Source organism: Marmota marmota, unplaced genomic scaffold (genome assembly GCF_001458135.2).
Source record: "Marmota marmota marmota unplaced genomic scaffold, marMar, whole genome shotgun sequence".
Lineage (NCBI taxonomy): Eukaryota > Metazoa > Chordata > Mammalia > Rodentia > Sciuridae > Marmota > Marmota marmota.
In genome coordinates, this window is record NW_026000221.1 from 13109437 (window position 1) to 13132483 (window position 23047).

At 49.7% G+C, this 23047-nt stretch overlaps 2 protein-coding genes and 1 non-coding gene across 6 annotated transcripts; 1 reads left to right on the forward strand and 2 right to left on the reverse strand.

Annotated features, from left to right (window-relative positions):
- Positions 1–257: 257 nt before the first annotated feature.
- On the reverse strand, positions 258–9389 carry LOC107144792 (cocaine esterase-like). 2 transcript variants are annotated; one of them, XM_015488630.2, is made up of 12 exons: positions 9097–9231; positions 6483–6687; positions 5430–5571; positions 4462–4595; positions 4123–4381; positions 3592–3690; positions 3179–3319; positions 2989–3069; positions 2609–2756; positions 2085–2225; positions 1530–1602; positions 258–1122 (listed from the first exon to the last, which is right to left on the reverse strand). In XM_015488630.2, exons 1-12 carry the CDS (start codon positions 9203–9205, stop codon positions 936–938), a joined length of 1719 nt encoding a protein of 572 aa, XP_015344116.1. In that variant the 5' UTR covers positions 9206–9231; the 3' UTR covers positions 258–935. The 2 variants fall into 2 exon arrangements, with proteins under 2 accessions (XP_015344116.1, XP_048647991.1); XM_048792034.1 differs by lacking the exons at positions 258–1122; positions 1530–1602 and adding an exon at positions 1775–1824 and having other exon boundaries at positions 9097–9389.
- On the forward strand, positions 4731–4803 carry Trnav-cac. Its single transcript has one exon. It is a non-coding gene; the product is annotated as a tRNA-Val (tRNA).
- A 3954-nt stretch (positions 9390–13343) lies between the features above and the next one.
- On the reverse strand, positions 13344–22309 carry LOC107144794 (cocaine esterase-like). 3 transcript variants are annotated; one of them, XM_015488631.2, is made up of 12 exons: positions 22157–22309; positions 19728–19932; positions 18677–18815; positions 17675–17808; positions 17336–17594; positions 16813–16911; positions 16414–16554; positions 16226–16306; positions 15683–15827; positions 15126–15260; positions 14545–14617; positions 13344–14094 (listed from the first exon to the last, which is right to left on the reverse strand). In XM_015488631.2, exons 1-12 carry the CDS (start codon positions 22257–22259, stop codon positions 13911–13913), a joined length of 1698 nt encoding a protein of 565 aa, XP_015344117.1. In that variant the 5' UTR covers positions 22260–22309; the 3' UTR covers positions 13344–13910. The 3 variants fall into 3 exon arrangements, with proteins under 3 accessions (XP_015344117.1, XP_015344118.1, XP_015344119.1); XM_015488633.2 differs by lacking the exon at positions 13344–14094 and adding an exon at positions 14106–14443; XM_015488632.2 differs by lacking the exon at positions 16414–16554.
- Positions 22310–23047: the final 738 nt, after the last annotated feature.

The following is a 23047-nucleotide window of genomic DNA, read 5'->3' on the forward strand; positions in this document are numbered from 1 at the left end:
GAAAGAAAAAAAAAACCAGTCTGAAATGATGAATCATTGGGAGGGGACAGTGATTAGGAACTGTCAAATAACCCCAAGAGAACTTGATCACCCCTTCTGCCAAGTGAGGACATAATGGGAAGATGCCATCTAGAAACCAAAGCAAGACCTCCCCACACAACAAATCGGCTAACACCTTGATTCTGGACTTGTCACGTCCAACACAGAAGACAACACATTTGCATTGTTTATGAGCTAACCAGTTTATTGTGTTTATTTGTTGATATTTTGTTGTTAGCACTGAGATCAAACCCAGAACCTTGTGCATGCTTGGCAAGTACTCTACCACTGAGCTACTCTCCCAGGACTTGTTGTTTTACTTTGAGTTTGTGTCTCCCCAAGTGGCTAGCCTGTGCTACATATGTAATTCTTTTCCCTCAGCCTGCTGAGTGGCTTGGGTTATGGGCAGGTGCCACCATGCCGAGCTAGGTTATTATTGGAATTATTGTTGTTGTTGCTGTTGCTGTTGTTGTTACAGGAGCCTGATGGAGTAAAACACTGGGGCTTGTGGTGTCCAGGTTTTCTACAGAGGTCCCACCAGTATGAAAACTTGGGGTAAGTGCTGAGAGATGGGCAAGGGGTTCAGAAAAGTACCAGCACCACTTTCTAAAACTTCTCTGTCAACATGGGAGGGTGTGGCTACTGGGAGGAAGGGATAGATGGGGTTGTAGGGAAGGAGAGGGGTGGAAGGGACTCAGGCACAGTGGGATGAGGAGGAAGGTGGGCATGCATTGGGAATTACTAAGTGTGTCTAACAGGAGAGGATCCATGGCAGAGTGGATGGATGAATAGCTATGTGAATGAGTGGGTCAACCCTGGTTCTTCGGTGGGCATGTGTGGGCACCACAGGAAGACCATATCACACCTAGCACACCCCTCCCTTGATGACAAGGAAGCTAGAGCTCTGTGTGCTTGTCCTCAGCCCCCTTTAGCTCCTGGATCTTCTGAGGCAGGGTCTTGGTCCAGAACTGCAGCCTGTGTGCCTTCAGGGCCTGGCCCACAGCAGGCTGGATGTCCAGCTGCAGGTACTGCTGGTCCTGGTCGAACAGTGGCCAGTGGGGTAGGCCCTCTCCGTTGGGGTTCCTGTGCACATGCCCTCCCAGCAAGGCAGGGCGATGGTCAGTCTGAGCTCTGTTGAACTCAGACCTGACCTTCAACCCCAATTATGGACAGGGTAGCCATCCAGGCAGAGAGGGTTGTTGAGAATGGGGGGAGGTGTCCTGATGTAGGAAAGTAATGACCTCTCACTAGTGTCACTAGCCTGGCCTGTGTTGCCCTTGCTGTGAGAAGCTGGCTCCCATGGTAGTCCAACACTATGGACCACTGTGAGAAGAGACCAGTGACCTGTAACCAAATAGCACCCTCTTTTAGTGTGGGTCTTCCCGTTGGGTAGGGGGCTAGGATGTGATGGAGGACACACAATAGCTAATGGGGTCACTTCAGACAAGGGGAGCAGTGGAGGACCCGTGCCCCCTGGCAGATTTTCTCACCCATTTCGAGCAAAGTTGGCCCAGTACTTCATCATCCTTCTTTTCAGCAGCTCCTCCTCCTCAGTGAGCTCAACTATGGGAGGAGGAAGGCAAGGGTCCAGGTCCTGGCCAACCCCATCCAGCTGTCCACTCCTGTGCCAACTCACCACCCCAGCCCCAGGCTTGTGTCCCTTCTGCATCACAACAGTCCTGGGGCCAGGCCCTCTGCTTGCCCAACCTGCCTTTAATACACCCAGCTTTTAACTGGATCAACACTGGGCTCATCCTTGGCGTAGAAACTTCCTTCTTTTGGACACTCTAAAGTCATTTAAGAAATGATTAGGCTTTTACCCAACCCTCTCTTCTCCTATTCTAGACACCATGGTTGGATTGGGAACAGGTAGAAATGAGCATAGATTGGACTGGGAAAGGTCTAACCCTGGAATGACCCATTGAGTTGTAAGATGGTAGACACTGGATCCCATGTTCTCTCATACCCCAGTTTCTCGTTGTACCATGAGAGTGATTGCCACCCTGTACCCATGAGAATGCTCCTGTGGAACAAGGAGAACTCACCTCTGATGCCATTGATGTAGGATCCAAAGACAAAGACGAACTCATCATCACCATGGTCAGCCTTCACGTGTGGAGGCCTCAGGTCCTTAATGAAGCTGGGCGGATGCTGGAACTCATAGAAGTAGACAGGAGCATGGGAACCTGGAGGGTGGACAGGATGTGTCACTCTTGGTGACAAGATTGCTAGGTCCAAAGCTGGCTTGAATCTTCACAGTGGCTTGGAAGCCCAGAATGGATCAGAGGCAGTTGCAAGGCTCTTTGTTAAGTCATGTCTTGGACTTCCTGGCTGTGTGGTGACAGGCAAGTCCTTCAGTGACATTACCTTAGTTCCCTCCTCTGTAAAATGTGTGTGATGTCTATGTCTTACTCTAGCCATAAGGATTTACTGAGATGAGGGCCTTCAGGTACCTGGGAACAGGGTCTAGATAAAGACATGTGTCAGGACCTGACACCAGACCTCACCTGGGACCCATAGCTCTGAGCTGTCTCCTAGGAAGCCAGGATTCAGGTTCAGATACACTCACTCTGATAATGTGCTACTTGGAGTGCAGGCATCACAAACATGAAGTCCGCCATCATCTCCTGGAACTGGAGTCGGAGGGTGTGGGGGTCCTCGTAGTCTCCCATGTACTCCTCCATCAATAGGTCAGCACATTCAGCAGGCAACTTCATCTACTCCAAGGGATCAGGGAGAGTCAGGTTAGGCAATCTCTGGGGCAGGGAGGCAGGAACTTGAGGGTAGGGATTGGTGTTTGGGATGTGTCAAGGAAGAGGGCAATGGTGTCAAGCTGTGCAGTGGCCCCACCCACAAATTTACATAGATCAATTTTTGTTCCTGTGGATTCCTGAAAAGGAAGAGTGTCTGGCTGCACTCGTGCCTGGATCAGGACCCCAGGAGTCTCACCCTCTGTGTTGATATTCTCTGTAGAACAGCTTGCGTGGTCTCTCTGTCTATGTCTTTCTGGATTTCAGGGGGGCCCAAGTACTGTGTGGTGAAAAGATAGTATAGAGTTGGGGGTGAGATGACAAGGAGGTACGAAGTCCAAACCCACTCCCACCTGACACTATCATGGGGGTTTGAAGAGGGGACTCACTATGGGAAGGAGCCAGCCATACTCATCATTGGTGACACCAATGATGCTCGGAACAGGTTGAAAATCAGCAGAGGCCAGAAGCTCTTGGGGGTGCCTGGGTAGGAAGGCCCCATCCACCACAGCAGGAATGATCTTGAAGGCCTAAGGGGGCATTCAAAGTCCATGATTATGGGAAGCAAAGTCTCTTTTCTAATGACACCTGAGTTACCTCCAACTCATCCTACTCATCCCATGATTCTCAGACCAACATTCAGAGATTCTACAACTGGTTAAGCATATTTTTATCTCATTTCCCATCCAGAGCTATGAGGATACAAGAAGACCAAGCCCTGGAAATGAGATCATAGTATAAAGCACTGTATTTTCCTTATACCATGACCTCTGTATCCTCACTAACGTCCATTCAGCCCTACCTTGGTAATAGCCAGCATTTTCTGTTCACTCTTGCCCCGCAGGCAGCTCACCAGGGCCTCTGACTCTACGTGCCCACAGGCAGACAGGTTGGCCACCATCTGTAAAGGCATACAAAAAGAGGCTGAATCATCTCTCCAGACAGGGAGGGGATTGCTGCCTAAGGTCTCAGCTGTGTGCAGGTTACCCATAATTCTCAAAGGGAGCCATTTGTGTATTCCAGCAAGTATGAAATCCTTCCACCTTTCCTGAGGCTCAGGTGTTAGCCAGAGGAGCCATCACACCTGCTTTACATGGGTCTTCTGAGGATGAGGCACCCAAAGTGTACCTTTGCAGACCCTAGAGCAAAATCAACCACTTGAGGCAGAGGTGTGTGGATTCTGACCTTTGAGCTCCTCAGGAACCCTGGGGTGGTGGCCAGTCCCGAAGACACCTGCATGGTCTTTATTCCCATGGAGCAGACAGAGTGGCAGAGGCTCTGAAGTTGAATGGTGAGGCTACAGATATGGCCGTGGGCACTAAAGGATACTCACTGTGGAGACATCTTTAGATGAGCTGGTGATGAGGTCAGGCAGCAGGGCCACACCGTTCTCCATGATGGCACCATGGAAGAGTCCTTGGGACATTGGAGACACCACATGTGAGGACACACTACTGCCACCTGCAGACCCACCAATAAGGGTGACCCGATCAGGGTTGCCTCCAAAGTGGGCAATATTCTGCTGGACCCAGCGTAGGGCAGCCACTTGGTCCAGGTAGCCCCAGTTGCCAGTGGCATGCTGGTCTCCAGTGCTGAGAAATGGAAGGATGATGATCAATAGATGGTCTTCTGTCTACTCAGCCCTCATTGACCATCCCTGTCCCAGGCTCACCTGAAGAAGCCCAGAACTCCTAGGCGGTACTGGATACTGACCACCAGTACATTTTCAATGGCTGCCAGAATAGAACCATCACACATGGAAGCTGAGCCCACCACCAAGGCACCACCATGGATCCAGACCATCACCTGGGAAATCAGGAGATATACCGTGTGGTAGCGACCATGCTCAATCCCGTCCTGGCTGAATCTCTTGTCTGAAAAGTACCTTGGCTTGTGTAGCTACCCACACAGAACTCTAGTAGGACTTCCTGACTTCGGGCTGGGGATATAGCTCAGTTGGTAGAGTGCTTGCCTCACATGCACAAGGCCCTGGGTTCAATCCCCAGTACCACCAGAAAAAAAAAAAAAAAAGGACTTTATGACCTAGGGCGCACTGGTGAAAGAATATCTTCAATTTGGAAGATCAGGCCTCCCATACTTTGGGGTCTAATCACGAATTATAACCTAGATCTATTTCTCTCAGAACTACTCTGAAAGGAAAAGAAAAGTGATATTTCTGTCATTACCCCACTTGAACATTAATTTAAAGTGTCATCTAATCTCTGGCCCCCAAAAAATAGATGGTCATGGAATGTAGTGATTGCAAAATTGCAGATTTGGGCACCTGAATGGGATCTCCTGGGTACAAGCTGGTGAGTTGATCAGTGGGTCAGAACATTTGGCCTCTGAGAGCATCCAGGGCTCTTTGACTCCATGCCTAGGTCAGCTTCCTGCCTGCATAAGAGGCCTTCTTGGACTTAATAGTGAGAAACTTTTCATGGTAGTTCACACCACAGTGGTGGCCAGCTGAACCTGTACTTCCAGTGTCATTGGTATTGTTATGTAGTACTTGGGGTCAATCCCAGGCCTTCACAGCATTGTGCTAGCTCTCTACCTTGAACCATGTCCCAAGCCTGTTTCTAAATATCTTCTAAAAGAAATGTTCTCCCACCCTTCCACTGACCATGACTTAACACTCACAGGCAGGTTAGAGCCCTCACGGGCATGTGCAGGCGCGTAGATGCTGAGGTACAGGCAGTCCTCTGACATGGGGATGGGAGGCAAGTTTTTCCTCCCTAGGTTCAGAACCTCTATATTCATTGCATCTGCATTTTGCAGACACCTGGTGACAATGGAATACAGTTACTCCAGGGGCTGAGCAGTGGTCAATTCAGACCTCAGGTCCTGACTCCATCCCAGACAACCTCACTCCCTGCCTTAACTGATGCCTGGCCTCACATGATCCTTCTTTCAAGTCATTTCCCACTGAGTTCCAGGCCACAGGCTCGGGGAAGCAGGGATTTTCCCAGACCCCCAGGGAAACACTGGCTACATGTATTGACATTCACTTCTTAACCCTGTCCCCACTCAGGCCTGGAACAGCATAGGTGTCCCCACACAGGTGGTGCCTGAGTGGATGGAGGTTAGTTCTCACAGAAGGGTAATGGGGCATCCCACAGCCCAACTTGAGGCTCTCAGAAAACCTCACCCCTCCACTGAGTCTCCAGCTGTAAGCACATGCCCCTTTCCCTTGGCCCTGTGGGTGGGGTCCCCAAGGAGCCACCACTGTTGCCCTCCTAGGGATCTGCAGCATCAACTGCTGGAGTCAAGGTCTTTTATAGGTTCAGAGAGCCAAGCCGACCCTCTCCCAGACTCATCTCCCCTGGTGGGAGAGAACACCTGGAGTAAGCCAAATCCAGGGACATGTGTTTCTGCTCTTGTGTTCAGCACCTGGAGCTAATGCCTGTTGGGTTCCACGCCCTGAGGCAGGGGCCTGGCAAAGTTACTGCTGCATTGGAAAAATGAGTGTGGGAATTGCCCCAATGTAGAGGGATATATTTTTATATATTTGTTTATTTAGGGCCTGGGTTTCAAAGCCTGTGCATTAGGTTGCTAAAAACACATTATCACTGGTCTACAGCCTCAGGCCTTACAGTACAGTGTAGATAAAGAAGCCAAAGTAGCCTGGCCCAGGACTCGGAGTACCCACCCTCACCCCAGTCCTGAGGTTCCCCAGACCCTAGGAGAACTTACATGGCCGGGTAGGAGGTTCCATCCCTCATACCACTCCAAGGTTCAGGGGGCTCAGGGGCTGCAAAGCGCAGTGGTCCTACAGGTGGCTTGGCAAAGGGAATTCCCAGGAAGGTGTGGACCCCCACATCGGTTTCCTTCACATGGACAAGGCTGCCCCGCACCTGCCCGGTGTGGGTGATCCGGATGGGGCTGACTGAGTCCTGGCCTGTGGGCAGAGAGATGCACTTCAGGCTCAGGTCTGCCCACTCAGCTGCTGACCTGCAGCACCTTGGCCTGGTTGGCCCTCCTCAGCTCAGCCTTGTGGAAGGAGCCTGATCTGTCAACATGCGCTTCAGAATCTTTCTGCCCATCCGTAATTCCTATCCCCACCACAACTATCACTCGACCCGGTCACGGCCTATCCCTCCTAGCTCACCAGGCTCTTGTGACTTGCCACGATCCTTTAGCCCTAGCAACTGACAACAGAATGTCTTTTGGGCTGATGGGTCAAGAGTGTCCATTGCACTAACTGTTCCAGGTCATGTCACGCACTAGGAGGACTGTGGGAATGGAACTAAAGATTTCTATCCTTAAGGAACTCATACTTGGGACAAGAAATGACATAAAGAAGCATCATTCATGTAAGGAGATATGAACGGTGGGAGGAGAGCTATGAGTTCAGGCCATAAACCTCTTGTCCCTCCTGGGGTTGGGCATCAGGGCAAGGAGGCAATGGAAAGTCAAGCTAGATATATCTGGCTTGTCCAAGTCATGATATTTGTTAAAAGTTGATGGTGGGCATATTGGGTTTATCTCCTCTCTCTGTCCCAGAATAGGTCCACACTTGGGTGCTGGGCAGCCCTCAGGATGCTCCAGTCCTCTCTCTATGCTTCAGGGTGCAGAGAGTTAGGCAGTCAGGTCCACAGTCCTCCTGCTATTGTTCTCATCTCCACAGCTCCCACATCACTGGGGCCTTCCCTCCCCCAGGCTCCAGTTCTCACTCTAGAGTTTGGCAGATGTGAGCTGGTTTCCATAAGAAAATGTTAAAACTTCAAACCTACTCCTCTCTCCCACGAGATGAGCTAGGATCTGATGTTTGATGCTACCTAGTACAAGACAGGCCAGGGCAGCATCCACTCACAGGACCAGAGAAGGAAACTGGCCAGCATCCCTCCAAGTCCAAAGACACACTCTTGTCCCTACCAACATGCTGTCTCCACACAGTGTCTTGCCAGATGGGATCTCGGTCCATGTAACTCATGTGGCCACTGGCCACTAATGCCTGATATTAGTTACTACAAAGGACAAAGCCTGCAAAATATTCCTGCTTGGAGTCTGGTGACATTATGTAGCTGCTTCCTTAAGGACAAGCCCTGCATGAAACAGCAGCAGGAATCTCACCCATGTATATATGTAGCAGTGTGAAGTTTCCTCGTTTGTCCAGATGTGGAAAAGCTCACATCAGAAAAGATGGGTTTGTGACCATTTAGGTGAGAGACAAAGATGAGTAGTGTGTAAGACCTGGACTCTATTCAAGACCTAAATGGGCCTGTGGAGGAGCCAGGATTTGGTGGGCAGAAGACCGTGGGACTCAATTCTATACCCTTTCATGACTCAGTTTTTTTTTTTTTTTTTTAATTTTTGGATGTGAGTTAAAGAAAAAAGACTGTTGAAGATAGAATCTTTCAGTGGAGCTAGAAAAAAATCTTCCTCTTGAGAAAATTGTGGTTCTCTAAGACACCACATAAGGGAGGAAACCTGTCAACGGTGATCCAAGGGGATAGGTGAGCATGGATTTCTCTGTGCAGATTAGACTGGGAAAGTTGGGGCTATGTCCAACACCAACACTAGGAGCCTTTGGGGTGGGAGGGATCCAGGGCTGCTGACACTCCATGGGCATGGTACTCTCCTGCCAACACCTTCTGATAAGGGCCTAGAGACTTCTAGCAGGTACAGAGCACATCGCCTTTGTCCTAGAACAATCCAAGCCATGCCAGTTCAGGTTCACCAGTGACGGGAACCCAGCAGTCATTCAGATCAGCGTTGAGAAGTGGTACCAGGGGATTCTGTAACCCCCAGGGCCACTAATCTTGCCTGAGGCCCCTACGGAAGGTGCCAGCACTTCTCTGTCCAAGGGGTCAAAACACTCAGAGCCAAATGTAACCAGCCAGCTCTTCTTATTGCTGTTGTTATTATCCAAGGGGGAGTAGTAGCTACAGCCACAGCCACACACAGGAGGGGAAGGACCCTGTCCCTGTTCCTTTGCCAGGAGGCTTCTGACTTGCCCATTCCCTGGATTCCATTCCCACAGTCTTCTGCCCACCCAGTCCTGGCTCCTCCACAGGCCCATCTAGGTCTTAAATAGGGTCCAGGTCTTACACACTACTCATCTTTGTCTCTCACCTAAATGGTCACAAACCCATCTGAATCCCCTCACACTAGCTCACTCCTCCATGGGGGTGTCCCCAGGCAGCTCTGACCCTCTCTGGCTCACCCTCCAGCCCCTCATCCCCTTCATCTGGCTCCTCTACCAACTCCCCCGCCCTGGTGCCTTCCCTCCAGGCTCAGGCTCTGTCTCTGTGCACTTTGGAAGATGCAACCCAGGTCTCTACCACCCTCCTCATGGCAGCCTCACCCTGGCCCTGGATGAGGAGCATCAGGAGCCCATAGGCCATGATGATAAGCCAGGCAGGAAGACGATGCAGGGACATGGTCGGCTCCCAGGGCTGCTTCTGTATTCCCATGGCTTCACCTGGAACTGCAGAGCAGCATTCTGCCCAGGGGGAATTTGAACCTGACAGTAAGGAGTCTGGGAAATGGGTGGTGCCCTGCAAGGTGTGTGCTGCAGGAGAGTCACTCTGAACTCTCAGAGGTCATGGAGCCAGTGTGCAGCGGGCAGGGCCCTACCCCTCTTCTTCCCTTGGGCACCTCCCAAGCTGCTGAACAGCCTCTGCAGCCCCTCTGAGATGCCAGGACCCCTCTCCTCACACCTGGAGTCACTAACTCCCTGTCCTTGAGTCACAGGCCCATGAGGGTGTTGGGGAGGAGAGGAGGGAGCAGAGAGCTGGATGTAACTGGAGGAACCTGGGGGGCTTCTCTGAGGGGGCAGAATGAAGATTTCCAGAGATGGAGAAATACAGGTGACCTTGCTGGAGTGAGGGGAACTGCTTGCCCAGTGGCAGGGAGGTGTGACTGACCTTCAAAGCTGACTGGGTGCCCTTCAGTTGTCCCTAATCTTCTAAACACCATAATCTGAGAACCTCTGAGGGCCCCTCCCTTCTCAGTCTGACCCTTCTTTGTGAAGGCATTTCTGTAGATACCCCATCAACACATGACCAAGGTCCAGTTTACAGTCACTTATCCACTGGAAAGATATGAAATGAGTGCCTGCCTATCCAGGGAACTTCCAGAGATTAGATGCCTCTGGGAGATTCTGAATCATCCTGAGCCCTGCATGGGTGAATGGAAGCCAGTGTGGGTTAGGAGAACCTGCTCAACCTGACTTCCCTGATGAAGGGGTGTGGGGCTCAAGTTCAGTCAGCCTAGAGTTTCCCCTGCAAACCATCTTTGGCTAGATTCTCCCCACCCCCCATAGGCTCTTACAGCCCAGTGTTGTGTCCTTCTCAGCCACTTTGGGGAGCAATCAGCCTTATCCAGATGTCTGGAGACAGCATGCTAGGAGCACTGCTTCTCCTCGACCTCCACCCAATCAGCAAGGCTGCTGTGGATTCAGTTCCTCTGCAGTATTCTCTGCTCTAAGCCATTGCCCCAGGCCCTGCCTGGCAGATGCTTACTCTGCCCTGAGTCTCCTGATCTAATTCATATCTGGGCTTGGTCATCCTCCCAGTTAAGTCCTATTTTAAGCACCTTCGTGTCGACTGGACAACATAGTGCTTCTTCCTAATCTGGAGTCTGCTAGGGTGAAGGTCCCCAGGTACTGTGCCATTTATGGCACCATCTTACAGAGGCCTTGGCTTTGACAATGACCAAGATAATAGTAATAATTTGAAATGATGAAGAGTTTCAGGAGCGTATCTGTGTATGTGTTTGTATATATTATACCTTATACATATATAGAGATGAGAGAGAGAGAGCAGAGGTGGGGAGAGGAGAGAGAGAGAAAGAATGGAAGACAAGGTTAACATTAAGCCTGCAGGGACCCATCAGACCAAATGTTGAAGAGGATATGGAACAACTGCTACCTTCATAAATGGCTGGTAGGGATGCAAAGTGACAGAGTCTTTTTGGAGAAGAGTTTGGTATTTCCCTTAAAGGTTCCAAACACACTTGCCATATGACTCAGCAATTCTACTCTCAGGTCTTTCCTCAACAGAAATGACAGCATTGGTCTATATACATAATTTATGACAATGTTCCTAAGAGCTTCATTAGAATTGGTCCAAAACTGGAAGTCACTCAGATGTATATCAACTGGTCAATGGATAAAGTGTGGTGTGTGCCTATAAGGAATGCCACTCCCCAGGAAAAGGAATTTGAGATCTGCTGCATCTCAAAAATTGGATGTGAAGTGACAGAGCCATTCCTAAAAGTGTCCATTTGCATCATATTTGGAGCAAGGCAAACTANAGAGGAGAGAGAGAGAAAGAATGGAAGACAAGGTTAACATTAAGCCTGCAGGGACCCATCAGACCAAATGTTGAAGAGGATATGGAACAACTGCTACCTTCATAAATGGCTGGTAGGGATGCAAAGTGACAGAGTCTTTTTGGAGAAGAGTTTGGTATTTCCCTTAAAGGTTCCACACACACTTGCCATGTGACTCAGCAATTCTCCTCTCAGGTCTTTCCTCAACAGAAATGACAGCATGGGTCCATATAAATAATTTCTGACAATGTCCCTAAGAGTTTTATTGTCAAATTGATCAAAAATTGCAAGTCACTCAGATGTATAGTAACTGGTCAATGAATAAATTGTGTTGTGTGCCTACAAGGAATGCCACACCCCAGGAAAAGGAATCTGAGATCTGCCTGGATCTCAGAAATAGTATGAGAAGTGACAGAGCCATTCCTAAAAGTGTCCATTTGCATCATATTTGGGGCAAGGCCAACTAGAGGAACCCAAGCAATTAGGTGACTGCCTTAGAGCAGGATTAAGGGCAAGGAAGGATTACAAAGGGGCGTGAGGAAGTTTAGAAAGTGAAAGAAACTGGTAAAACTTGTGGTGGTGGTGTTTGCCTATCTTACATATAACCTCAGAGTAAGAAAATCGTATACTCAAGAGATTAATTTAATTGCATATAAGTTATTCCACACTGGGCTGTGAATGGATGTAGCTCAGTAATATAGTGCTTGCCTAGCAGGCCAAGGAGGTAGATATGGTCCCTAGCACTGTACACACTCACAGACACACACACACAGAGAGAGACACACACACACACACATACACACACACAATCGCCACACTAAAGCAATTTAAAAAGCTATTAAAAATCTACAAAATATAATGGAGACCCTTTGGATAATACAGTGTGCTTCTGCAGAACTGAAACATAGAGGCATGCTTGCTGGAACTCAGTAAATGCTATAAGGATGCACCCATCAGTCTTCACCAAAAGGAAAGTCTTTCCTGTGCTGGGTCCCTGCAGGCTTAATGTTAACTTTGTCTGTCCCCTGGTGGCCCAAATGGCAAAATGAATTGTCATCTTTTGCACGAAATTCATGAAGGTCTTGGTTTGGGTTTAAATATAGTCAATGGAAACAAGAGGGTCATCTCCCCTGGAAAAATTGGTGCCCCAGGAGGGCATGTCAGTCAGAGATTGGGGAGTGGGGGACTCCCAAGGTCTTTGGGATGAGAAATCCAACCTCTTAATGTCTGAGCAAAAAAGATTTGAGAGAACCCAGAGACACATTGAGCATTATTTGCTACCTTTGTACAATGAGAAAAGATGAGAGGGTTTTTATAGGAGGAGTCAGAAGAGTTTAGAGACAGCAATAAGGGGAGAAGGAAAATCAATGATGTGGATGCCATAGTGAGTGGGGGATGGTCAGGAGGCTGCAGGGGGAATTCTGCAAGGCAGAAGGACACCTTACTGGATGGAGAGGTTCTCAGGGAACCAGGGATAAGAACCTCTTCTGCTTCATGTCTGGACCTCCTGAGCCTTCAAGGCCTCTTCCAGGACACACCACACAGATAAATATTTTCTCAGATGTGAGATGTGTTGTGATCATGTCAGTGTGGGGCTCACAGTGTCTGCAGATCCACAGAGAATAAGAGCCAACTTAGGAGACAGGACTTCAGCTGTCCCAGACTCCAGGACCAATGGAAAAGCCCAGTCCTGCTTCTCACAAGTATGGGCCAGTCACCTCTCTGGGATAGAAAGAGATGCGTGGGCAGGTGTTTAAAACAGGCAGAGACATTTTCCAGTAGTTTGCAACCTTAGTTGCTGAAATCTGGAGGCTGTAGGTGCTGGGGTCTAAGAACTTGTGTCCCCCCAGTTCACACATTGAAACCTAATCTTCAATATGATGGTATTGAGATTTGGGGTCCTTAGCAGATTTTATCACATCACAGGCATTATTTGTCCCTTATACCATGTAGTGACACAGCATTAAGGTGCCATCCATGAGCCAAAAAGCAAGTTCTAATAAACTCCAAATATGTAGGCATCTTTCTTTCTTTTTTTATTTTGATTTTTATTTTCAGTATTGAAACCAGGAGAACTTTACTACTGAGCTACATCCCAAGTCCTATTCATTTTTAATTTTGAGGCAGGGTTTCACTAAGTTGCTCAGGCTGGCTTCATAGTTGTAATCCTCCTTCCTCGGTCTCCTGAGTTGCTGAGATTACAGGTGTGTGCCACCATACCAGGCTGGCATCTTGACCTTGGACATAACCTTGCAAACTCTGAATAATTTTCTGTTGTTCATAAGCTAACCACTTTGTGATGGTATTTTTTTTTTACAGCAGTCTGAATGTACTGTGATACTACGGCTTTAGGTAATCATGGTTTCTAGTCTAGTCTGTCTAGTGGTCAATGACAGATATGAGAATACATGGGACTTGGCTGAGAAGTAGATGTGGGATTTTAACACTCAGGTGTGGGGACATTCCTCAAAGCATAGCCCTCCTTTGTAGAGTGTCTAGATTCTTTCAGGAGACAGAAAGTCCTGGGAAGGTTAGTTGAGGAAGGGAAGAATATACTAAAGGCCCAGTGGGTGTGGAGGAAGTTGAGCATCCACTGGGCTTACCCAATCACAGCTTCCTGGGGGGGATTTACTGAGTGTGTCTAAAAAGAGAGGACCCACAGCAGACTGGGAAATGAACATCATGAGGTGAATTCTTTACCAGTGTTGGCTGAATGGATAGATAAAGAGTGGATGAATGGCTCTGTGAATGAGAGGCCAACCCTGGCTCCTGAGTGGGCAAGAGTGGGCACCACAGGCAGAGCCTACCTGCACATAGCCCTTCCCTCCCTCCATGAACAGGGAGCTAGAGCTCTGTGTGCTTGACTTGTGTGCCTTGCTCCTGGATCTTCTGAGGAAGGGTCTTGGTCCAGAACTGAAACCTTTGTGCCTTCAGGGCCTGGCCCACAGCAGGCTGGATGTCCAGCTGCAGGTACTGTTGGTCCTGGTCGAACAGTGGCCAGTGGGGTAGGCGCTCTCCATTGGGGTTCCTGTGCACATGCCCTCCCAGGAGGGTGGGGCAAGGGTCACTCTGAATCCTGCTAAACTCAGACCTGACCCTTCCTACCCACCCCATTTGGGACAGGCCAGGTTACCAGGCTGGCAAGTGTATTGAGATTGGGTCAAGTTTTCCTGACGTTGGAAAGCAATGACCTCTCACTCGTCTTGTTCCACACAGGGCATGGCAATCTGGTCTGTTTTTCTCTTTCCTGTGAGAGGCTGGCTCTCATGGTAGCCCACCACCATAGCTTACCCTCCCAGCCACCATGTGTAGAGACCAGTGAGTGACCAACACCCACAAAGCACCCTCTTTCAGCGGGTCTTCAGGTTGGAGAGGGTCTAGGATATGATTAAGGACACACATGTGCTAATGAGTCATCTCAGACAAGGGGAGCAGTGGAGGGCCCATGCCCCCAGGCTGAGTGTGCAGGTTTCCTCACCCATTTCGAGCAAAATTGGCCCAGTACTTCATCATCCTCCTGCTCAGCAGCTCCTCCTCCTCAGTGAACTCAACTGTGGAAGGAGGAAGACAAGGGTCCAGGTCTGGCCAACTCTATCCAGCTGTCCACTAAAATGCCACACTCACTACCCCAGCTGTAACCTATCTTTGGGCCCCAGATTTGTGTCCTTTCCCTACCCCAACAGTCCTGGGGCCAGGCCCTCTGCTTGCCCAACCTGCCGTTATCCATCCCAGTCTCTAGCTGAATCCACCTTTGCCTCATCCCTGGCCCAGTAATTCCCTTTTAATTTTGGACACTGGGGTGTCATTTTAGAAATGATTATGCCTTAAGTCCCTTTTCTCCTATGCTAGACACCATGATTGGGGTAGAAACAGATGGAGGATCAAAGACTGGAATGGGAAAAGCTGAGATTCTAATCATAGAGCAGGTTTTTGAGCTATAATATGGTGGATTCCTGATTCCATCCTCTCTGAGCCACAGTTTCCTCATGTTTACCATGAAGTCCCTCAGGGCTCCAGCCAGGGCCCTATCTCAGCTCCTGGAGAATTAAGAAGACTCACCTTCACTGCCCTTGAAGGATCCAAAGACAAAGATGATCTCGTCGCTATGGTCAGCCTTCACGTGGAGTGGTCTGATGTCATTGAAGATGTTGGGCCGATGCTGGAACTCATAGAAGTAGACAGGGGCATGGGAACCTGGGGGCATGGACAGGCCATGATATGATGGCCCCTCACCTTGAGCTCTTCTGCTTTACCCATCTTATCAAGATGTCTGGGTCCAAAGTTGACTGCAATCTGAACAGCGGAAAGGGGAGCCCCAGGCTGGGCAGGGGCGGTTGAAATGTCTCTTGGTGAAATCATAACCCTGGACTTCCTTGCTGTGTTCTCATGGGCATATCACTAAATGCCATTAAATCAGTGTCCTCATTTGTCAAATGAAGGTGATGTCTGTCTCTTACACTAACCATGAGGGTTTTCTGTATGGGAGCTACCAAGTATATTGCCTCCAGAGTCTGATAAAGACATCTGTGGGGACCAGGACACCAGAGACCTCACCTGGGACTCACACTTGTGAGCTGCATCCGTATGCAGCCAGAATTCAGTGAAGATATACTCACGCTGATAATGTGCTACTTGGAGTGCAGGATTCACAAACAGGATGTCTGCCATCACCTCCTGGAGCTGGAGTCTGAGGGTTTGTGGGTCCTCATTATCCCCCATATACTCCTCCATTAACAGGTCACCAAATTCAGCAGGCAACATCTAGCACAGGAGAACATTGAGAGTCCTGTTAAGCAGGCTCTGGCCTCTGGGTTGGGGGATGAACAGGAATGGATGAAAAGACTAAGTTTTGGGGTGGGTGACCACATACATTACCATTTTAGGTCAATCTTTTTTGCTAGAGGTTGTTGCATGAGCAGGATATCTGATGTGCCCTCAATTTTTTTTTTTGGCAGTACTGGGGATTGAACCCAGGGACACTCTACCATTGAGCTATATCCCCAGCCCTTTATAATTTTGAGACAGGGCCTTGCTAACTTGCAGCAGATGTCCTTGATCTTGTGATCCTCCTGCCTCAGCCTGCTGAGTCACTAGGATTACAGATATGCATCACTGATCTGGTGTCCTCTTGAATTTTTGCAGAACCCCAGGAAACTCACCAAATATGTCGACATTCTCTGAAGAATAGCCTGTGCAGTCCTTCTGTCCATTTCTTTCTGGGTGTCAGCAATGTTTAAGCCCTGGGTGGCAGAAAGTCTTGATTTAGGGATGGATGAACTTGGAGCTACAAATCTATACAATCTCCCCAGGGTTTCCCAGACACCAGGGGTATGGGAATGGACCTCACTGTGGAAAGAAGCCAACCAAACTCATCATTGTTGACACCAATGATGCTGGGGACAGGTTGAAAATCAGCTAAAGCCAGCAGTTCCTCAGGATGCCTGGGCAGGAAGGTCCCGTCTACCACACCAGATATGGTCTTGAAAGCCTGAGGGGACACTCAATGACAGGAAGCAAGGTCAGGGAATAGAAAATTTCTGATGTCCTCAGAGTGGTTTCCACCTTTTACTGACTCCCCAAATGCCCACCCTAAAAGGCACTGGTTCCTCATGACCTGTTCCACCAATTCAAACACAGACAATGGCATGGAGATGAGTTAACTGTCCCACAAGATGAAGGGCACTCAGACCTTCTGCCCCTCTTACTCTCCATGCCCTTCCTCCATACCCATGATCATTTAGCCTACCTTGGTAATAGCCAGCATTTCCTGTTCACTCTTGCCCCGCAGGCAGCTCACCAGGGCCTCTGACTCTACTTGCCCACAGGCAGACAGGTTGGCCACCATCTACAAAGAGACCAGGTAGGGGCTGGATCATCCCTCCAGGCTGGAAGGAAAGTGTTGCCTAAGATCCCAGCTGGGTGCAGGTGACCCTAATTCTCAAGGGTGCTGTGTGTGGATTGTCACAGGTGTGAAACTTTTCCCTGAAGCTCAGGTGTCAGCCAAAGGAGCCATTACACTTGCTTAGATGGTTCTTCTTAGGATGAGACCCCCAGGGTGCAGCTTTGCAGAACATAGAGCAAAATCAACCACTGTGAGGTAGAGCCAAGCAGATTCTGACCCTCAAACCCCTGAGCAATCTTTGGATAAACATCAATTCTGAAGACACTTCAACTGTTTTTGTTGTCCCCACTGAACAGACAGAGTAGAAGTGGCTTGACGGTGAGGGGCGAGACAGTGTGTCTTGGCTTTCGTGGTTGAGGGCACTCACCATGGAAACCACCTCAGATGAGATGTCAATAATTTTGGGTAAGAGAGCCACCCCACTCTCCATGATGGCACCATGGAAAAGTCCTTGGGACATTGGAGACACCACATGTGAGGACACACTAGTGCCACCTGCAGACTGGCCAAAAATGGTGACGCGATCAGGGTTGCCTCCAAAGTGGGCGATATTCTGCTGGACCCAGCGTAGGGTGGCCACTTGGTCCAGGAAGCCCCAGTTGCCAGTGGCATGCTGGTCTCCAGTGCTGAGAAATGGAAAGCATGATGATCAATAGATGGTCCTCTGTCTACTCAGCCCCATTGACCATCCCTGTCCCAAGCTCACCTGAAGAAGCCCAGAACTCCCAGGCGGTACTGGATAGTGACCACCAATACATTTTCAATGGCTGCCAGAATAGAACCATCATACATGGAAGCTGAGCCCACTACCAAGGCACCACCATGGATCCAGACCATCACCTGGGAAATCAAGACAGATGCCATGTATCTCTCACCCAACCCAAACCCCTCCTGGACTGCTCTCTAGACTTGGATATTCTCTGTGTAGCTACTACATGGACAGAACCCCAGCAGGTGACATGGTATTTCTCATGAGCAAGGGACTCAGTTTCAAGACCACTTATGCTATTTTGGGGGGGGGGGGATACTGGGGATTGAACTCAGTATTGAATTCGACCACTGAGCCACATCCCCAGCCCCTATTTATATTTTTTGTTTATTAGAGTCAGGGTCTTATTGAGTTGCTTAGCTAGCACCTCACTTTTGCTGAATCTGGCTTTGAACTCATGATCCTCCTGCCTAAGCCTCCCAAACTGCTGCTGGGATTATAGGCATACACCACTGCACCCGGCCCATTATGCTTTTGAATCTGCCCATGTATCAGATTCTGGCTCTATTATTCCCAGAACCCCTTTGAGACGAAAATAAAAGGGGTGTCTCCCTGAACGTCCCACATAAACATTAACCAGTTTTATTAGCTCAACATTTTTAATAGCTCAACAGGTAATCAATGTTTGGAAATGCAGATGACCTCAAAATGCAGTCCTTGAGCACCTGATTGTCTCTACCGGGCATGAATTGGTTGTTGGTGTCCTGGATCCACCCTAGGGCCACAGCCTAAAACCTCTGGGGACAAGCAGGTTTCTATAATCCTGTGCCCAGGGTTCAGTTACCCATCCTGAGTAAGAAGACTTTTTGAACCTTTAGTAAGAGTCTTCTTATCAGGGTCCACACTGCAGTGGGGCTCAGACTATTCTCATTTTTACAAAAATCTTCTTGCAGAACAGCTGTTTTCCCACCTAGCAGCTGACCAAGGTTTGACACTCACAGGCAGGTTAGAGCCCTCACGGGCATGGGCAGGTGAGTAGATGCTGAGGTACAGGCAGTCCTCTGACATGGGGATGGGATGGAGGGTCAGATTCAAGAGGTTCGTAACCAGTGTATTCCTAGCCACATCCTGCAGACACCTGGTGAGAATAGCAGTTATTCCAGGAGCTGTGCCATGGGCAAAACCAGACTGTGGGTCCAGAGTGAGTCTGGGTGCTCTCAGTCACCCTCAGTCCCCACTCCCCCTCAACCCTGCTCACACTTGATCCTTCTCCAGAGACTCTTCCCACCAAGTTCCAGGCCACAGGCTCGGGGGAAGCTGGGATGGAGCCCAGACCTCCAGGAGGTCTCAAGGTTGTTGAGCACTTGCGTCCCACTCCCCCTGAGGCTGGGCAATCATGACTCTAGGGGCCTGTCTGGGAAATATTGGCTGCAGGTATTGATCAAATAATCCCTGTCATAGGGTGTCCCCACACAGGTGGTACATGAATGGGTAGAGGTTAGTTTCCCATAGAACATACTAGGACAACTCACAGACCAATTCGAGACTTTGAGGGAACCACATCCCTCCCACAGGGTCATCAGCTATAAGCACATTCACCTGTTTCTTGGACACTGTCTCCTGAACCTGTGGGCTGGGATAGTGACTATAGAAGGTGGGAGTCACCAAGGAGCCACCATTGCTTCCATCCTCAGGAATCTACAGAATGTACTGGTGGGTCTTTTATAGTTTCTTAGAACTAACATGAACCTCTCCCAGACACACGTCAGTCCCCTGGTTGCAGAGAACATCTGGCATAACATAAGCTGGGACAAACATGTCTCTGCAACTTATGCTCTCGGGTGCCAAGGCCTGAGATGGGAGCCTGGGGAAGTTAGCAACTGGTACTCTGTGATCCTCTCTCTTTGGAAACACGCATGTGAGAATCTTCTCAATGCAGAGGGAAGTTCCCTGGACAGTGTAGATGAAGAAGTTACCGAAGCCTGGCCCACAGCTCAGAATACTCACCCCCACCCAGGCCTGAGGTTTCCCAGACCCCAGGAGAACTTACATGGCTGGGTGGGAGGTCCCATCCCTCACACCACTCCAAGGGTCAGGGGGCTCAGGGGCTGCAAAGCGCAGTGGTCCTACAGGTGGCTTGGCAAAGGGAATTCCCAGAAAGGTGTGGACCCCCACATCGGTGCCCTTCACACGGACAAGGCTGCCCCGCACCTGCCCGGTGTGGGTGATCCGGATGGGGCTGACTGAGTCCTGGCCTGTGGGCAGAGAGATGCACTTCAGACTTTGGTCTGCCCAATCAGCTGCTGGCCCACAGCACTGGGCCTGGTTTGCCCTCCTCAGCTCCGCCCTGTGGAGGAACCCTGATCTGTCAACATTCGCTTCAGAATCTTTCTGCTCATCCCTGTCCCTATCCCCACCACTGCTATCACTCGACCGGGTCACAGCCTATCCCTCCAGGCTCACCAGGCTCCTGTGACTTGCCACCATCCTTCATACCTCACATCTGCCAGCAGAATGTCTTTTGGGCTGATGGGGCAAGAGTGTCCATTGCACTCACTGTGCCAGGTCATGTCACGCACTAGGAGGACTGTGGGAATGGAACTAAAGTTTCCCATCCTCAAGGATCTCATGCTTGAGAAGACAAGAAATGACATAAAGAAGCATCATTCATGTAAGGAGAAACAGACTGTGGGAGGAGAGCTATGAGTTCAAAACTTCTGTCTTTCCTGGGGTTGGGGATCAGGGCAAGAAAGCAATGGAAAATCAACCTAGATATACATGGCTTGTCCAAGTCATGATATTTGTTAAAGGTTGATGTTGGGTATGTTGGTTTTAACTCTTCTCTCTACTCCAGAATGGGCCCACTCTTGGGTGCTGTGCAGCCCTCAGGCTGCCTTAATCCTCTCTGTGCTTCAGGGTGCAGAAAGTTGGTAGTCAGGTCCACAGTTCTCCTGCTATTGTTGACATCTCCACAGCTCCCACATCACTGGAGCCTTCCCTCCCCCAGGTTCAAGTTCTCACTCTAGAATATGGTATAGATCTGAGCTGGTTTCCATAAGAAAAAGTTAAAAACTCCAAATCTCCTCTTCTCTCCCACCAGATCCCCTAGGATCTGATGTTTGATGCTACCTGGTACAGGTCAGGCCAGGGCAACAGCCACTCACAGGACCAGAGAAGGAAATTGGCCAGCATCTCTCCAAGTCCATAAGACACACTCCTGTCCCTACCAACATGCTGTCTCCACACAATGCCTTGCCAGATGGGATCTCAGCCCATGTAACTCACATGGCCACTGGCCACTAGTGCCTGATATTTGTTATAATAAAAGAAAAAGCCTGATAAGTATTGTTGCAGCTGCCTCATTGAGAACAAGTCCTCCATGAAATAGCAGAAGGAATATCTACCCTGCAGTGGTATTAAGTGTCCCCGGGTCAGGATATGAAAAGCTTATGCTTAGGTGAGAGACAAGGACAAGCACTGTGTAAAACCTGGACCCTATTTAAGACCTAGATGGGCCTGTGGAGGAGCCAGGACTGGGTGGGAAGAAGACAGTGGAACCCAACTCCATACCCTCCTATATGTCTTGTTTTTTTTTAATGTGAGTCCAAGAAGAAAGACTGTTTTAAAAGACCTCAGTGAAGCTGTAAAGATCTTCCTGATGAGAAAGTTCTGGTTTTCTAAGCTCTCAGGTAAGGGAGGAAGCCTGGCACGATGGTCCAAGGGGGTAAGGTGAGCCTGGAATCCTCTGGGAAGATTAGAGTGGGAAAGTCTTGGAGTTATGACCAGAACCCATACTAGGAGGCTTCGATATGAGAGTGATCCAGGGCTGCAGACACACCCTGGCAACAACTTCTGATAAGGGCCTAGAGATTTCTAGCAGGTACAGAGCATATCTACCTTTGTCCTGGAAGCCAAGCCATGACTGTGCCCCAGCTCAGGCCCATGAGTGAAGGGAACCCAGCAATCTTTCAGATCAGCTTTGAGAAGTGTTACCAGGGACTTCTGTATCCCACCAGACCAATAACCTTGCCTAGGGACCCTTTGGAAGGTGCTAGGCACTTCTGTGTCCAAGGGATCAAAACACTCAGAGCAAAATGTAACCAGCAAGGTCTTCTTATTGCTGTTGTTATTATTCAAGGGTGAGAAGCTATAGCCACAGCCACACATGGGAGAGAAGTGTCTCCTATTCCGGTTCCTCGGCCAGGAGGCTTCTCCCTTGCCCAAACTGTGCTCCTCAGAATCCCCTCACACTAGCTTACTCCTCCATGGGGGTGTCCTCAGGCAGCTCTGACCCTCTTTGGCTTCAAGAGAGCCACTCTGAATTTTGAGGGAGCTCACCTTCCTGCCCCTCATCCCCTTCATGTGTCTTCTCCACCAACTCCCCCCACCCTTGGCGCCTTCCCTCCAGGCTCAGGTTCTGTCTCTGTGCACTTTGGAAGATCCAACCCGGGTCTCTGCCATCCCCCATGGGATCCTCACCCTGACCCTGGAGGAGGAGCAGCAGGAGCCCATAGGTCACGATGGTGAGCTGCACACCAAGTTGGTGAAGCCACATGGTCAGTTCCCAGGACTGTTTCTGCATCCACTGGGCTTCACAGGGCACTGCATGGCAGGAGGACCTCTGTCCAGGTGGAATTTGGACCTGGCAGGGAGGAGGCAGGGAAATGGGTGGTGCCCTGCAAGGTGTGTGCTTCAGGAGAGTCACTCTGAACTCTCAGAGGTCATGGAGCCAGTGGGCTTGTCCCCTTTGACACCTCCCAAGGTGCCACACAGCCTCTGCAGCCCCTCTGAGATGCCAGGACCCCTCTCCTCACACCTGGAGTCACTAATTCCCTGTCCTTGCTGTCACCCTGTCCCATGAGGGTGTTGAGGAGTAGAGGAAGGAGCAGAGAGCTGGATGTAACTGGAGGAACCTGGAGGGCTTCTCTGAGGGAGCAAAATGAAGATTTCCAGAGATGGAGAAATACAGATGACCTTGCTGGAGTGAGGGGAACTGCTTGCACAGTGGCAGGGAGGTGTGACTGTGACCTTTATTGCTGACTGAGTCCCCTTCAACAGTCCCTCATCTCAAGACTGTGTTCTCAGAGCCCCTGAGGGCCCCTCCCTAGTCAATCTGGCCCTTCTTTTGGAAGGCACTTCTCTGTAGGTACCCCATTACCCAATAGCCAAGGTCAAGTTCACCTTTACTTATTCACTGGAAAGATGTGAAATTAGGGCTGGCTGATCCAGGGAACACCTAGGTCTTAGGTGCCTCTAGGAGATTCTGAATTATCCTGAGCCCTGCATGGGTGAATGGAAGCCAATCTGGGCTTAGAGAGCCCACAGCTTGATTTCCTTTTTTTTTTTTTTTTTTTTTTTTTTTTTTTTTTT

Excerpts from the sequence above, each read along its gene's own strand:
- LOC107144792 (XM_015488630.2), bottom strand. The coding sequence starts at position 9,205 with ATGGGAATACAGAAGCAGCCCTGGGAGCCGACCATGTCCCTGCATCGT. Across the intron at positions 3,691-4,122 it reads CATCTAAAGATGTCTCCACA|ATGGTGGCCAACCTGTCTGC; the intron begins GTGAGTATCCTT and ends ATGCCTTTACAG. Across the intron at positions 2,757-2,988 it reads AGAGAATATCAACACAGAGG|ATGAAGTTGCCTGCTGAATG; the intron begins GTGAGACTCCTG and ends CCCTTGGAGTAG.
- LOC107144794 (XM_015488631.2), bottom strand. The coding sequence starts at position 22,259 with ATGCAGAAACAGTCCTGGGAACTGACCATGTGGCTTCACCAACTTGGT. Across the intron at positions 19,933-22,156 it reads GCTCCTCCTCCAGGGTCAGG|GCCAGGACTCAGTCAGCCCC; the intron begins GTGAGGATCCCA and ends CTCTGCCCACAG. Across the intron at positions 16,307-16,413 it reads TTGGTTGGCTTCTTTCCACA|GGCTTAAACATTGCTGACAC; the intron begins GTGAGGTCCATT and ends TCTGCCACCCAG.